Genomic DNA, 17,487 nt, shown 5'->3' with positions numbered 1-17,487 from the left:
AAATGAAGGACCATTTGACCATTTGCTTTACAATGGGTGCATTGCAATCAAGTCCTTCTGCTATATCATTAGCTACATCGCAAATACCTTTCACTAATAGAAAGGTGTCATTGACATATCTGTTATAGATAATCATGTTGGTGCACATTTCAGGTTATTTGCAAGTAAAACTGTTTTCTAGACGATTCATGAAGATTTAAGCCAATGTTATTACCTGTTGTCAGCCCAGGTGGTTGATGAAAATATTGTCCACTGAATTTCAAATAATTAAATGATAATGTGAATTCTAACATTTCTATTTGTTCAATGATTTCACCTCGACTGAACTTACTGCACATAAGCAAATTTTGCTCAATAATGTCCAACATTTTGGAAACACACATACTTGCATAAAGATTCACAATATCAAAGCAGGGAAGACATGCATACTCCAGCAGTAACACATTCTTTTTTTGTTCTACAAAATGATAGGAGCTTCTCACAGAAAATGACTTTTCATGGGTATCTACAGCCAGAAGTCTTTTCTTGAGGTCATGGTGATTTACTTACTTTCAGATCTTTCAGTACTTTCTCAATACCAGGGATGCTTATTACTATGTCGTTCTTATTGGAGTCTGCCCGATGGTCTGATTGTCCTGTGTGAACGATTTTTCAAACATGAAATTTAAAACTTCAGCTTTAATTTTGCTGTCTTCAACTGCCACACCAGACTGGTCAACAAGGGAACCAAATGGGAGCCTTAGACCTGCTTAGTGATTTTACATAAGACCAGAATTTCCTCGGGTTCTCTGCCAGATCTTTTACTAAGGTGTGATGGTGGCAGTTGTATGCTTCGTGCATAAATCTTTTCACAGACACCCGAATCTCTACTAACCTTCACTTGTCATTTGTGCATTCCCTATTGAACCAAAACTGCAGCAGCCTCTGCTTCCTCACCATCCTCCAAGTTGCATTATTAAGCCCTAGTGGGTCTTTTCCACTTTCTAGGGACATAGCTCTCCCGGCCACAATTTACAATCTGCTTACACTTTGCCGATCTTGATGGAACTAAGTGATCCAATTCACTGTCTAAGTGAGATACTAGTAATTGTTTATCTGCTCTGTCTAGCAGAAACAATCTCCTAGCCTTCTTGCTGATTTATTAACTTTCGTAATCACAGCTGCTGCAATGACATCGTGATTGCTAATCTCAGTTTCTATACCGAGTTTGTCGATAAGGTCCAGCCTATTTGTAGCTTAGATCAAAGATATTTCCATCAAGAAGAGTACTGTGCCCAGTATGCTTTCTTGGGGTACTTCAATCAATATTAGGCCTACTCGACTCTTTTCCCTTTCTTCCACCAGGGAAAATCCTGGTCAGTACCACAAAATGACCCTGGATCAATTGCATGTCAGTCAGACATGCTGATTACTCTGATATGGAAGCGAACAATTAAATAGGTATAAAACTGATTATGTGATGCTCTCTGTACATTTCCTGAATACTATACTACTCATGTATTCAACAGTGTCTGTTATTTTATGGGATTGTGTGGAGGTTATTTTCTTATTTTGTCATTTGCAGGATATGCAATCAATTGATCATGTGTATTGTTTCTTACTATCTCTGTTCTGTACTTATATTACATATAATCAGTAATTTTCTAAACTTTTTAAACATTGTATTAACTAATAGAGCTGTAAGCAATATTTTATTTATATTATTATAAATTTGATAGTCAAACATTAGTTATCCAAATATTCTATGGCGATCACAAAATGTAAATTACTTTCATAATAGCAAAATGCAATATATAGTACCTGCCATGTGTTAAAAGTCATCTGGGTAACTTCTTTCCTTTAGGCTTTTGTGAGTACATTCTAATCAGTTTGCACTTACATCTCACGACATTAAGACTGATGAGGTAGTGTGTATCAATATATGTTGGATAGATTCAGTTTTGATATTTGTCGGTCCATAAGATGAAGTGTGTCACATATTTGGTAAATGTTAATTTTCATTTGCTTGTCACGGTGTATTTAATATTATATGATGTGATCGCATTTTTCTCATGCACACACATTTTATTGTAGATCCTTTGAAAATGGTGTAACGTTGAAACACATTAGGTGTAACATAGTCAATAAAAACTGTGGCCAAGACAAAAGCGTTGTTACAATGAAACGTACAAGGAAGTAATCAAACAAGTAATAAATTCCAGGGCAATGACCAGAGTTATAGCCAGAAGAGAAGAGAAAGAGGTTTGGAAAATATTCCAGCCCACTAAATGCAAAAAGGAGGAAGGGGGGGTGGGGGGTGAGGGGTGAGAGATGAGAACACAGTGGGATCCCAGAAGTATAAGATGCTTAAAAATTTAACAGCAAAGTAGCAAAATCAGAACAAGTTAAATATGTAAAGAATTAGTTAAAATAAATGGAGCTCTGTGAGGATAAACACAATTTTAGAGAAGTAAAAAGTAAAGGCATTAACTCAGTAAGTGCAAAGCTGTAGCCTATGTTACAAGCAGAAGAGAAGGCTGATATTTGCCAGGAGAAGAGCTGTACAACAGGGTGACAGGAGAAAAGTAGGAAGTGTGATGTTGAAGAAAGTTATCGGCAGTAAATGAATCGAGCTCAAAGAATCTGTCAACAGTGAATGCGGTATCTTCAGAGTTATTAAAATCAACAAGAACTATAGATAGTTTTTAAAATCAACAGTATCTCAAGGGACTATGAGAACTGATAATTTATTTTGAGAAAGCTTAATCATAACAGTATCAAATGAACAGACAAATCTAAAACTTATTAGCTGCCTACTATAATACATAGAAGAACAGCAGCAAAAGGGAATTAGAGGTGTTAATGAATGGAAGCATAAGGAAGAAATTGAGAAGCCACTGACAAACTGCAGATGTGAGTTGGGAGAGACTGCTAGTAGGAGCACTAAATGACAAAAAAGAAAAATTGGAATTGAGTGCTCATCCAACACCCAGTTTTATTTCTTATTGAGTCATTTATTTTATAGCGAGTGTCACAACTGACTGGAAGTAGCATTTATTTCTTCCCATAATAGTACAAGTCATTTTAAACACCTATTCCTTCTATGACACAATTTGTGAATTTGTTGCTTGATGATACAACTGTGCAACAAAAGTATCACATCTACAAAAATGTATGCAATTATTGTATGCTTGTATTACTTACAGGTTCTTTTTTTATGTGTGAAGCGTCAGGTGGAGAAATGGTTTCTTCCTCCGACACAACCTCCTGTACAGAAAAAACAGCAGTTACACATTAACTGAGAAGTAGAACAAAGGAAGCATAAGAAATTAAATCAATTATCTGTTTACATATCCACAGCACAAAAATGAATTTATGCTTTCCACAGCAGAAACTGCAAATACTCATGATGCGCTACTTGTTAAAGTCTCCAGGCCAAAGACTGGTCTGATGCAGTTCACCATACCAGCCTACCCAGTGCAAGCCTCTTTGGAGCAGTGTACCTACTACACCCTACATCCAATTAAACCTACTAACTGTAGCCTAGTCTTGGTCTTCCTCTACAATTTTTTAACACCCATACTTTCCTTCATTACCAAATAAACTTTTTCTTGACACCCTAGGCTGTATCCTCTCAACTGACCCCTTCTTTTAGTTCACAGTGTATGCCTAGTGGGCATGAAGAGCCTGGTTCCATCTGCAATGCATTCCCAATCTCATCAGCAACTCTGTTGTGCCCTAGGTCTTTATTTAGTTCACATTTTTCATTTTCCACATCTATGGGGAACATTTCACTTAAAAACTTAAGCATTATCCTCTCTCTCTCTCTCTCTCTCTCTCTCTCTCTCTCTCTCTCTCACCCCTCCCTCTTTTCTTTTTTTAATATGTGATATCACGAATTAAACCCACCCTACTAGCATTCCACAGTTGGCACCAGAATTGTACGTTTCTGTCAGACATCGATAACAGTCATGCGGGATCCGGCAGACCCAGTGGTGCACGCCTATTGAGCCATGCCTCCAGCTGCTCTGGGCTATGCACGCCATCGGCCGCCACGATACGGGGCAGCTGGAGGTAGTCTCTCGCCCACTTGCACTTAGAGCTTCTTCGTTACAATACCATCACCTGCGTTTAGTTCAGAAAGCCTCAACATTGTTGTTGTTGTTGTAACAGTTGGACTCTGCTTCTACCTGCATTAATTGTAATGAGTCTTCATATGCTTGGAGAAATAAAAGTTAAGTAAACCTTCTTTTTACCGTGTCGCTTGCTAATCATTTCTGCTACTGTCCAGCTGTCCTATGATGACACTTGCCACCCTGCTCTGTAGACCACCTCCCCTTACTGTTGAGTACAAAGCTGTACCAAACAAAATCTGTGAGATTGTTAGCATGCTATACACTCAAACATCACAAATATTGGGTTTCTTGTTCTTGGAAAAATTTTAATTGAGTTAATTCTTTCTTCTGGCTACAAGTATTGTGACGTATAGTAATTGCACAGCACAACTGGTTAAACTGACATAAGATTATCTCTGCTTGCAACAATGTTAGTAGTCTGTCACTGCTGTTCTTATGAATTAGTAGAAGTGGTAGTGAGACATCAGTCTGAAGTTTCAGTCATAATTAGAGTGTTTACAGTCAGTTAAAATGTGGGTGTATTGATGTGTGTTGTGCCACACTGTACAGATGATTATAGGTCGTACAGGAAGTTCAGTGTTAGATAAATTAGTTGTGACAGAAAATTTGGGTGAGTCAGTGTTTCAGTGTGAAACAGTTTATTGTAAGTTGTGGCAGAAAAGCAATATCCCAACATCATGTCATTTTATTTTTTGTGTTTGTGTAAGAAACATAAATTCTCTGCATCCCTATCCACTCCGCAATAAAACCATTTCATAATCGTAATGAAACAAAATAGAGATTTTGAACTATCATCTAATAAAGGACCTAATACGGTGGAATAGAAGAAGAGGATTACTGTGACATGGGCATTTTGGTGGGGGTTGTCGGGAAAGGTTCTACATTCTTGAGGGTCCTCACAAAAAGTATATCTCATTAGATGCCTTCAGCGATGTTTCCACACCACACCACACATGAGAACTGCAGGGTGTAAATTGTGCTTTATGCCATACTAAGTACCAATTTCACATTTAAGAGATGTAGATGGCATTGGAAGATCACTCAAGTGCCAATCAAAGTACATTGTGACTAAGAGTAACACAGCTTTGTGAGCATCTGAAGCTGATTTCTTATTGCTGTGCTAGGGATTGCCTAATGTGATTTAGGAAAACCACACAGAGTTTGAAGGTAGCTGATAGAGGACAGGGATGAGTAGAAGGGGAAAGGGAATTAGGGTGGTCATAACACACTCACAGAAAAGTTCCAAACACACACCTGAAGTGACTAATGGAACCATGGATAATGCAAATCAGTATTTCAGACAGGAATCTAAAACCTGGTCATCCCAAAAGAAGACTAAACTACAAAACATCACTAGGTGTGTGGGAGCATATAAGAAATGAGATGTTCTAGATGATGACAGAGTGGGAGATGAGGAACTCATTCACGTTAAGAAATTGGGATAGAAAGAAAGTAAGAGTGAAGAGAGACATAAGGAAAGTGTATGTTCAGTGGCTTGTGCCCCTTCTCCCCCTCTTGCAATCTGTGTGCACACCTCTTCCTATCTGCCTTAACAGCTGTAAACTGTAATCCATCTCACAGCCTGAAATGTGCACACCAACAATGATAAACAAGTGCTACATTTGGCCTAAAAAAAATTCCATTAGAGGCAACATGTCTTTCCTGTTAATGTATTCCAAAAGCTGTATCTTGCACGAAAATTCATGCTCTACTTTTTTTTTCTGGCAAAGAATCCTGATCAAACTTTGTGTTTAAATTGTAGACATATATCAGTCTCACAGGTGTTTACCAACGTTATCTTCCAATGAATTAGGCCACATAAAGACCCATGTTTCATCCCACGACTTATTCCTCCTAGGAATATTGGCATGGAATAGACTGTAAGGGTGCGCACACAAAGAAAGCTGGTTATCCACTACTGGAGGCCAATGTGAAGCAACATGACAAATATCCACATGTTACCCAATGGCGCAGCACACACGCAGCCGAGTGGCAGCACAGGCTGCAATGGGTGAAAGTGCACTTGCCGCCCCCCCCCCCTCCCCCCACGCACACACACAGTCAGCGCTCTCTCTCTCTCTCTCTCTCTCTCTCTCTCTCTCTCTCTCTCTCGTGTTTTTGACAAAGGTCCAAAGGTCTTGTTGGCCAAAAGCTCACTTTCTGACAGTCTTTTTGTTGTGCCTATCTCTGACTCAACATCTCTGTTATATGGTGAGTAGCAGCTATTCTTTTCATAATATTGCTAAAGAGACTATTTGGTAAATAACATTATTCTTTCACGTTTTCTAGTCTTATTCTTCAGCTTCCTAGTGAACTGCCTTTCTTTTCATTAGTGGTCATAGTTATTGTGATATTTTGAAATTAAGTAGCCCATGACATTACATCTGAATACCGTGAATGAAAAGTAGTAGGCAATAAGAGTTTACATTTGGTCCAAGTTATACCATACATGGCCATGTATATAATGTAGTCCACATAATGAAATTTTGTTTAAACTTGAGAAGAGGTTTATACCTTAAATCTTGAGGAAAGTGACTTTATCTGATGCACACTAATTTCTGGCCACATCATCAAAAAATACAATGAGGGTGAACTATTCACAACACCCATCATGCCTCATAAATGGTTCAAGATATTAAAACAAGTCTTTGTCAAATGGTGGCATGCAAAGAGAGTAGTATTTTCTCATATAGTTAATATGCTAAACTTTCTTATCTACCACAATATACAAGTAACTACACATTTTTTCTATAGAACAATGTCATTTTTTTAAGAGCCATCAACAGCTTGTGAAATGAGAATTGGTATAGGTTTGTGAGACTATAAGTGAAAAAATTGCACACTTATGTTTATACCAAGAATGGACTTTTTCATAAGTTACTGATATGTTTGGCCCTCAGTTGCTTGTTAAATGATACACTGCTTCAGGATTCCCTTGCAACTGCATCTGTATTACCATGTTATTGAGGTAAAGCTTTGTAAATGCTGCTGTATTTTGGCAAAATAAGTAAATTTTAACATTGCAACAAGAGAAGTGTACATGTTACTTAAAAGCTGACACTCATGACATTTCTCTGAAGAAAGAATGGGAATAAATCTGGAAAAAATTAATTGCCACTTGCATTGCAATTTCAGCATAATCTTGTATCCCAGTGTATTTACTTAAAAAAAAAAAAAAAAATTAAAAAAGATGAAAGGACCAGAGATTGAAACTTACCACAAAGATGGCATGTTAAGTTGCATACAGGCACAATTAAAAGACACCTACATAAAGCTTTCGGTCACAGCCTTCATCAGCAAAAGAAAAACACAACCCACTCATACACACAAGCAAGCACACCTCATGCACACATGACTGCCAACTCCAGTATCACGGGAGATGCCCATGATGCTGGAGTTGGTAGTTGTGTGCATGAGATGTGCTTGCTTGTGTGTACGAGTGGTGTGTGTTTTTCTTTTGCTGATGAAGGCTGTCGGCGAAAGCTTTATGTAAGTGTCTTTTAATTGTGCCTGTCTGCAACTTAAAGTGTTTTCCGTAATGTAAGTAGCAATCTCTCTTTTCCTACAATGTTTACATTCCTAATTGGAGTTTCCACTGTTTAATCTGACTGAGATTAAAGGTTGACAAAGGATTTTATTTTTGTATGATCAGCGAAATATGAAAACAATTCACAGAATTTAGTACACGAGCTTCTTGTTCCTAACCCCATTCAGGTAAAATACCTGAACTTTTTCATTCCAATACTTTTTGAAATTTTAAAGATATAATCTACTCTCATCTTGATGAGTAGTTGCAAGCAGCTCATAAAAGGAAACAGCTGTGTTTCTTCAAACAAAGCTTCGCTCCTTTTTGACTCCGGAATACAAGTAGTAGAACTTATCGAAAAATGACTATTTCATAACTCTGAAGCTGTAATGACTGACAACTTGCAGACTCATCAATATCTTTGATGAACCAAAGGATATTTGAAGTGAAAAATCTCAGTCCTTTACTCTGTACAGGTATAGGATTTGACGTAAATTGCTTTCACACTTTTCAAATCATTGTGGTGTAGTTAGAAAATCCTTTGGTAAAGTTTGCATCCCAGCTGTTCATTACTAAGAATCCACTGGGATACTCCTGAAATTGTAGCCGAATCAGCTGTCTATTTTTCCCAGACTTCTAAACCACTTTTTTCTTCTTCGGCGTAGGGACATTCATGGTGAGTTTTGAGTAACACCTACTTTGTCTTGGTTATGTGTGAGATTTTGTTTCTTTTGCCAAAAAACAGGCACGTATACACAACTTCACCTCAAACACTGTTGCAATGTGATGGAATCCTGGAAGTGTATTATTGAATATGCAAATGGAGACAAAATAAGTCAATAACTTATGGAAAAGTTAATTTTCAGTATAAAAATAAATGTGTAATGTCTTCACTTATGGTTTGCAAACCCACACTAATTTGCATGCCAAAAACTATCAATGGTCTTTAACAAATATATTATTATTTTTAAGAAACCTGTAGTTACTTGCTTATCATGATAGATAAAATTCTGCATGCTGATCATATACCAAGTGCCATCATTTGTCAACAAAATTGTTTCATCTTGAACCATTTATGAGGTACAAAGGATTTTATGGATAGTGCACTCTCACTGTATCATTTATGCGCATATGGAATGGAGTGCACTACTCACAATCCATTTTCTCTAGAATGGAGAGTCTAAAGAAAAATTGGAGACGAATTCCACCTTGTGCAAGACACCTTCGTAATTTTGTTTTCAGCCACACATGTTTCAACATCTTTAGTGCTTATCTTCAGAGGGTTTGTTTATTTTCCTTACGCAAAACTGTTACATTTTAACTTTTAAGGAAACTTTTGGTACAAAATATTTACATTTGTAAAATAAGTGAGTTTTGTCAAATGTTTTTACATTGATTTGCGTGGAGTGCAGAACTGAGACATGTGTCACCGAGTTGAGACACTCTACGTTCTTTATTTACGGTATGCCTAAAATTTCTGGTTTGTAGCACATTTGGAAATAAAGGGGATTTGCACATTTTTTTACATCACATATATCCAACAGCTACATGTGAGGTATGTAAACAAATGCATACATCCACTTTATTTCCAAATGTACTATCAACTAGAAACTTATTTTACAAATGTAAATATTTTGTACCAAAAGTTTCTTTAAAGGTTAGCATGTAACAATTTTGCTGAAGAAAAATAAACAAACCACAAAGTGCTGAAACGTGTCTTTCATAAGGCAGAATCCCTCTCCAATTTTCTTGGCAAGCACAGAAATAAGAAGAACTGCAACATTCACAAGATGACTAAAGAAAAACTCAATACGTTAGCTACATTTCATATGCAGGAATGTGTGTCCTAACATACATCTAACATAAACTCATGGTGGCTCCTACTTTTTATTACAAACTGTTCAAATTTTATGGGTAGGTTACTTAATTTTGAAATAACACCTTAGATAAGACCACTAATGAAAAGCTACCCAGTTCACTATGAAGCTGGCAAATTAGGCTATAAGAGTGAAAAGAATAAGTTTTTTTCCAAATATTTCCTTTAAAATCATTTGACAAGGACTGCAGGGCATCCAGTGTGCTTGTGAGATTCTATTCACTCTGTTACCGTTTTAACTCGGCTGGCAGGTTGATCAGCGTTTGGTGTGTGCACCTGCTGGAACATACAACAGTGCTTGGCTGGACGGGCAGTTAGCAAGCAGACCGTCAGCTTTCTTTGTGCTCTCACACTAACAAATGCAATCTGTTCGTTGACTTAGTAGATCAGAGTTGCACTACTTTCCTGTTACGGAGAGAAAAATGGTATCACAAAGTAATCAGAAATACTTTACTAAATGCTGTAGATATTTATAAGATCTGACACAGGACCAGCTGGCTTTGAATTATCATGACGCGCTTGGAAAACAATTAAATGAATTTGGACAGACCACAGGATTTGTGCAGAAAGCCTCTGCCAATGTGGAAAGTCTTTGTCTTTTGAATGTGACTATGGCATTTAACATGACCATCAAACACCTTCTAACAACCTGTAGCAGATGAGCTTACCATGGAAATCTAGAAGATTTCTTTGAAATTATAGAGGCAACCCCTGAACGGATTGAAACTTTAGATATTAATTTGTAGATTCAGTTGCTTAATTCTATTTATTTTGTAAAATTATGCAATTCATGAATGTCAGTTTCAGTTATGTTTGTATTCTCATGTGCTACATAAATAAATGAAATAAATAAGTAAATGGTCTTGGAAATAAAAATGTACCCATTTCTTAGTTCAAAGAAATACTGCTGAACAGTTAACATTAATCAATATCAAAGATCTTGACACAGAATCAATTTTTCACTGTGCAGTGCTATGTGCAATTCTTCAAAAACCGGGCTTCACCCAGACCCTCATCTTTTGCTGATGGTGCCCTAACTGAGTGAGATATCTGGGCACAGCTTCCGATCCAAACTCACTGCTACACTTCTGCCAGTATCTTTGTCGTGTTATTTCCTTTGATTCACATCCCCACAAGCTCCTCAAGTGACACAAGTCCTACAGTTCACATTCCGTTGCAAATGTCTAGCCTGTGATAAACGCAACTGTTTGGCTTGCTTGATAAAGATACATAGTTTTTTGGCAATTATAATGATGACACTTAGGCGAAACAAATGCTCCACATTTGAGAGCTACAGAGGCGAGCAAGTGTGTCGGAACTTATCCCAGTTCACTGTCACTAGCGCCACATCATCGTAACATGCCTGTGCGAAGCATGAAAGTATTGCACCATAATCAAAGAACAAAATTAAAGATTAAAGGAACTTTTCCAAACTTTGTAAATGTATGCTTCAGTATATTAATATCAAAATTGCTAAATATCAAAATTGTTAAGTCTCAGAATAATCAGATGAATGTTTTGCAAATACACTGTTTAAAAAAAAAAAAGTAAATAGCACTAAATGATAAAGCCAGAAAGCTAAAAATTGTTCAGTACAAGCAAACATATGTCACAATCAACTGTTACAAGTCTCAATTTGATCGAAGCAATATTTTGGTCAAAATTGGCACTTTTACGGAAAAATTAAGGCACTAAATATTAGACCCAGAAAGATGAAAATTCATATGTAGCATCAATTTGTTATAAAAACATTAACTATGTGACCCCATTAATCTAGCTCTAACAGTTTGCAAGTAATTTACTAAAAACTAAATTTGGAATAGATTATTTGTAATAGATTAAGTATCATTTACATTAATGATACAAAGTTCTGGTTAAAGCACTTGATTACATTAAATAATAAAGCTGTAACAAGTTTCAAGACTGGTCTCTTGAAGTTTTAGTTCAGAGGTCATATTCTACTGTCGTTTCCATTCTAAAAATTCTAGTCGGCACAGTTTAAATGGAGTTGCACTGAAACTTTTTTTAATAACTAATGCCAACTAACTTTAATCATACAAAAATTACAAATATTGTAAATTGGTTCATGACAAAATAATTAAATAATATATGTCCAAGAAAGCGGTCATCTATATGCTACTACCTGGGCATAAAGTGGTGGACAGAAGATGTTCCGTTAGGCTGTCCGCTGCACCCATATATAAATACGGTTGGAGAGGAAGTAAGAGACACACTTTGCACTGAGCTATCACCCTGCCTGCGTCAGTCAAGCACCGGCTTTCGTGGTGCATTGGATGACATCACAGCCAGGTTGCTACTAAATGCATGTCGACAGTACAAATAGGAATGAATGCGTGAGTACTATACACCGTCCTGGATTGTGTGGATTTCACAAAAGTAACTGTGTGCCAACCGTAACGTTGAAAAAACTGGGTGGCAAGTAGGGAGTTTATTTTTTTACCTTTTGTGGCGAGCAATGAGCTTTGATGATTAGAAATCAGGGCAAAAGACAATTTAATTGGAACATACTGTAGAGGTCACCTCTGAACCACTCATAGTGTTATTTATGATAGGAACATTATTATTATTATTATTATTATTATTATTATTATTATTATTCTTTCTTTTCTCAGATGTTATGTCTGGTCAAAAATGGAAAGTGACGCGGACCTTGATCGAGCGTGACTTCCTTTTAACTGTACGGTATATGTTACATTGCATTTAGGAACTTTCGGGTAATTGAACATGTATCAATAATTACAGATTTCTGTAGTTGTATATATATAAGTTTGGATGTAGCTGTATTGCGTTGATGTACTGGTGGGTATTGTGTGGTATGACTCCTGTAGTTGATAGTATAATTGGCATAATGTCAACTTTATCCTGATGCCACTTGTCCTTGACTTCCTCAGCCAGTTGGATGTACTTTTCAATTTTTTCTCCTGTTTTCTTTTGTATATTTGTTGTATTTGGTATGGATATTTTGATTAGTTGTGTTAATTTCTTCTTTTTAGGGTGAGTATGATGTCAGGTTTGTTATGTGGTGTTGTTTTATCTGTTATAATGGTTCTGTTCCAGTATAATTTGTATTCATCAATCTCCAGTACATTTTGTGGTGCATACTTGTATGTGGGAACGTGTTGTTTTATAAGTTTATGTTGTAAGGCAAGCTGTTGATGTATTATTATTATTATTATTATTATTATGAGGAATATAACTATGTTTGTGCATGTGAACTTTTACTGAATATATGAATCCGTTAGAACTCAAAACTTTTATTTATAATCATAGTTCCTGATCCTGCTGAGTAAATAGAGAGAAAGAAACATTTTTTCACTGAGTGCAAGTAGAATGTGGACTTGCAAACTGGAAATTTTGGTCAGTATGTTCTCCATCACTTTCTGGCAGACCACAAAAATAATTTTCAAGCTCTTGTGAAAGACAGCGATTAATTCATTATACAACAAAATTAATTAACCTGCTGCCCACAACACAACTCAAAAATTTGTTTTCTAGAACACTTCACTTAATTTTAATGTTTCTAATTCTTGGGTATAATCTGATTTGAAACAGAGACAAAAAAATACAGCACTTTACAAACAATAAATAAAGTTGTTTTTTGTTTAGGGATCTTCAGTCTACATTTGTTTAATGATTTTTGTGATGCTTCACCAGCACAAGTGGCATTTAAGATTCACCACCACCAGGAACTGAAAGTAAATCTTTGGTAACATCAAGCACTTGTGCTGGCAAAAATCAGAAAATCATTAAAAAATCATTGGCAGAAAATCTCTAGAAAAAGCCACCAGATAGCATGAAAATTATTATTGCAGTCAACCAGAAAGTGATGGAGAACTTACTGATCATAATTTCCAGTTTGCATATCCACATTCTACTTGTGCTCACTGAAAAAAATGTTTCTTTCTCTCTATTTATTCAACAGGATCAGGAACTATGATTATAAATAAATGTTTTGAGTTCTAATATAGATGTGATGATGTGACTTACCAAACGAAAGCGCTGGCAGGTCGATAGACACACAAACATACACACAAAATTATAGCTTTCGCAACCAACGGTTGCTTCGTCAGGAAAGAGGGAAGGAGAGGGAAAGACGAAAGGATGTGGGTTTTAAGGGAGAGGGTAAGGAGTCATTCCAATCCCGGGAGTGGAAGGACTTACCTTAGGGGGAAAAAGGACGGGTATACACTCACTCACGCACACACACACATATCCATCCACACATATACAGACACAAGCAGACATATTCAAAGACAAAGAGTTTGGGCAGAGATGTCAGTCGAGGCGAAAGTGCAGAGGCAAAGATGCTGTTGAATGACAGGTGAGGTATGAGTGGCGGCAACTTGAAATTAGCAGAGATTGAAGCCTGGTGGGTAAGGGGAAAAGAGGATATATTGAAGAGCAAGTTCCCATCTACGGAGTTCGGATAGGTTAGTGTTAGTGGGAAGTATCCAGATAACCCGGACGGTGTAACACTGTGCCAAGATGTGCTGGCCGTGCACCAAGGCATGTTTAGCCACAGGGTGATCCTCATTACCAACAAACACTGTCTGCCTGTGTCCATTCATGCGAATGGACAGTTTGTTGCTGGTCATTCCCACATAGAAAGCTTCACAGTGTAGGCAGGTTAGTTGGTAAATCACGTGGGTGCTTTCACACGTGTCTCTGCCTTTGATCGTGACACCTTCCGGGTTACAGGACTGGAGTAGGTGGTGGTGGGAGGGTGCATGGGACAGGTTTTACACCGGGGGCGGTTACAAGGGTAGGAGCCAGAGGGTAGGGAAGGTGGTTTGGGGATTTTATAGGGATGAACTAACAGGTTACGAAGGTTAGGTGGACGGCGGAAAGACACTCTTGGTGGAGTGGGGAGGATTTCATGAAGGATGGATCTCATTTCAGGGCAAGATTTGAGGAAGTCGTATCCCTGCTGGAGAGCCACATTCAGAGTCTGGTCCAGTCCCGGAAAGTATCCTGTCACAAGTGGGGCACTTTTGTGGTTCTTCTGTGGGAGGTTCTGGGTTTGAGGGGATGAGGAAGTGGCTCTGGTTATTTGCTTCTGTACAAGGTCGGGAGGGCAGTTGCGGAATGCGAAAGCTGTTCTCAGGTTGTTGGTGTAATGGTTCAGGGATTCCGGACTGGAGCAGATTCGTTTTCCACGAAGTCCTAGGCTGTAGGGAAGGGACCGTTTGATGTGGAATGGGTGGCAGCTGTCATAATGGAGGTACTGTTGCTTATTGGTGGGTTTGATGTGGACGGACGGGTGAAGCTGGCCATTGGACAGATGGAGGTCAACGTCAAGGAAAGTGGCATGGGATTTGGAGTAGGACCAGGTGAATCTGATGGAACCAAAGGAGTTGAGGTTGGAGAGGAAATTCTGGAGTTCTTCTTCACTGTCAGTCCAGATCATGAAGGTGTCATCAATAAATCTGTACCAAACTTTGGGTTGGCAGGCCTGGGTAACCAAGAAGGCTTCCTCTAAGCAACCCATGAATAGGTTGGCACACGAGGGGGCCATCCTGGTACCCACGGCTGTTCCCTTTAATTGTTGGTATGTCTGGCCTTCAAAAGTGAAGAAGTTGTGGGTCAGGATGAAGCTGGCTAAGGTAATGAGGAAAGAGGTTTTAGGTAGGGTGGCAGGTGATCGGCGTGAAAGGAAGTGCTCCATCGCAGCGAGGCCCTGGACGTGCGGAATATTTGTGTATAAGGAAGTGGCATCAATGGTTACAAGGATGGTTTCTGGGGGTAACAGATTGGGTAAGGATTCCAGGCGTTCGAGAAAGTGGTTGGTGTCTTTGATGAAGGAGGGGAGACTGCATGTAATGGGTTGAAGGTGTTGATCTACGTAGGCAGAGATACATTCTGTGGCGGCTTGGTAACCAGCTACAATGGGGCAGCCGGTATGATTGGGTTTGTGAATTTTAGGAAGAAGGTAGAAGGTAGGGGTGTGGGGTGTCGGTGGGGTCAGGAGGTTGATGGAGTCAGGTGAAAGGTTTTGCAGGGGGCCTAAGGCTCTGAGGATTCCTTGAAGCTCCGCCTGGACATCAGGAATGGGATTACGTTGGCAAACTTTGTATGTGGTGTTTTCTGGAAGCTGATGCAGTCCCTCAGCCACATACTCCCGACGATCAAGTACCACGGTTGTGGAACCCTTGTCCGCCAGAAGAATGACGATGGATCGGTCAGCCTTCAGATCACGGATAGCCCGGGCTTCAGCAGTGGTGATGTTGGGAGTAGGATTAAGGTTTTTTAAGAAGGATTGAGATGCAAGGCTGGAAGTCAGAAATTCCTAGAAGGTTTGGAGAGGGTGATTTTGAGGAAGAGGAGGTGGGTCCCATTGCGACGGAGGACGGAACTGTTCCAGGCAGGGTTCAATTTGGATAGTGTCTTGGGGAGTTGGATCATTAGGAGTAGGATTAGGATCATTTTTCTTTGTGGCAAAGTGATATTTCCAGCAGAGAGTACGAGTGTAGGACAGTAAATCTTTGACGAGGGCTGTTTGGTTGAATCTGGGAGTGGGGCTGAAGGTGAGGCCTTTGGATAGGACAGAGGTTTCGGATTGGGAGAGAGGTTTGGAGGAAAGGTTAACTACTGAATTAGGGTGTTGTGGTTCCAGATTGTGTTGATTGGAATTTTGAGGTTTTGGAGGGAGTGGACCTGGAAGTGGGAGATTGAGTAGATGGGAGAGACTGGGTTTGTGTGCAATGAGAGGAGGTTGAGGTTTGCTGGAAAGGTTGTGAAGGGTGAGTGAGTTGCCTTTCCGGAGGTGGGAAACCAGGAGATTGGATAGTTTTTTGAGGTGGAGTGTGGCATGCTGTTCTAATTTGCGATTGGCCTGTAGGAGGATGCTCTGAACAGCCGGTGTGGATGTGGGAGAGGAAAGATTAAGGACTTTTATTAAGGATAGGAGTTGACGGGTGTGTTCATTGGCTGAGTTGATGTGTAGGTGAAGGATTAGGTGGGTGAGGGCAATGGATTGTTCAGTTTGGAACTGGTATAGGGACTGATGGAAAGAAGGGTTGCAGCCCAAGATGGGAACTTTAAGTGTGAGGCCTTTGGGGGTAATGCCAAATGTCAGACAAGCCTGAGAAAATAGGATATGGGAGCGTAATCTGGCTAGGGCGAAGGCATGTTTGCGGAGGGAATGTAAATAAAACTTAATGGGGTCATTGTGGGGGCGTTGTGAGGGTGACATGGTATTAGAAGGTGGAAAGTGTAACATGAGGCTGAAATGAAAATGAAAATAAAAATATATGGGGAGAGATAAAAGTGAACTGGAAAGTAACTGGAGATCTGGTGTGAAAAAAGGCGAAAAGGTGTTGGTTACAGCTGGGCTATGTTGGACTTGGGTTGGTAGACAACGATGGGCACAGAGGTTAGGTGGTTGTGTTGCCGCCAAAACACGTTAAAGGACAGAGAAATTCGGGAAAATTTAGAAAAAACTGCGTGTAATGTATTAAAAGGAGTGGTTTTGTGGTGGCAGATTATGAAAATGAGGCTAACAATTGTCTAACAAAGAAATAATGACGTTAAAACCTGTGGAAAGCAGCTAAAAATTATCAGTGATGTGGGAAAAACGGAAATGGAAATAAAGCGAAAGTTATTAGAACTAGCCGAAATGGTTGTTTAATAGGTGAAAGGAACTGTTTGAGAACCAGAAATGGTGGATTTTATAGCAGCGGTAGTGTTGAAAGTGGCAAAAATTGAACCCTGCCTGGAACAGTTCCGTCCTCCATCGCACCGGGACGCACCTCCTCTTCCTCAAAATCACCCTCTCCAAACCTTCTAGGAATTTCTGACTTCCAGCCTTGCATCTCAATCCTTCTTAAAAAACCGTAATCCTACTCCCAACATCACCACTGCTGAAGCCCAGGCTATCTGTGATCTGAAGGCTGACTGATCCATCGTCATTCTTCCGGCGGACAAGGGTTCCACAACCGTGGTACTTGATC

At 39.0% G+C, this 17,487-nt stretch overlaps 1 protein-coding gene across 13 annotated transcripts in view; it reads right to left on the bottom strand.

Moving 5' to 3' along the window:
• The window catches only part of LOC126425244 (zinc finger protein 501-like), a 236,486-nt gene that overhangs the window by 132,072 nt on the left and 86,927 nt on the right, over positions 1-17,487 (bottom strand). For all 13 annotated transcript variants that reach the window (XR_007576273.1, XM_050088214.1, XM_050088205.1 and 10 more), the window contains one exon: positions 3,184-3,246. Coding sequence is in view for 12 of the 13 variants with exons in the window: in XM_050088214.1 (XP_049944171.1) it covers positions 3,184-3,246 (63 nt within the window). In the remaining variant the exon portion in view is untranslated. The remainder of the gene's footprint in view (positions 1-3,183; positions 3,247-17,487) is intronic.

The sequence above is a fragment of the Schistocerca serialis genome, chromosome 10, assembly GCF_023864345.2.
Source record: "Schistocerca serialis cubense isolate TAMUIC-IGC-003099 chromosome 10, iqSchSeri2.2, whole genome shotgun sequence".
NCBI classification, from domain to species: domain Eukaryota; kingdom Metazoa; phylum Arthropoda; class Insecta; order Orthoptera; family Acrididae; genus Schistocerca; species Schistocerca serialis.
The sequence above is the reverse complement of the archived record's forward strand: the minus strand, read 5'-3'. Positions and strand labels throughout refer to the sequence as shown.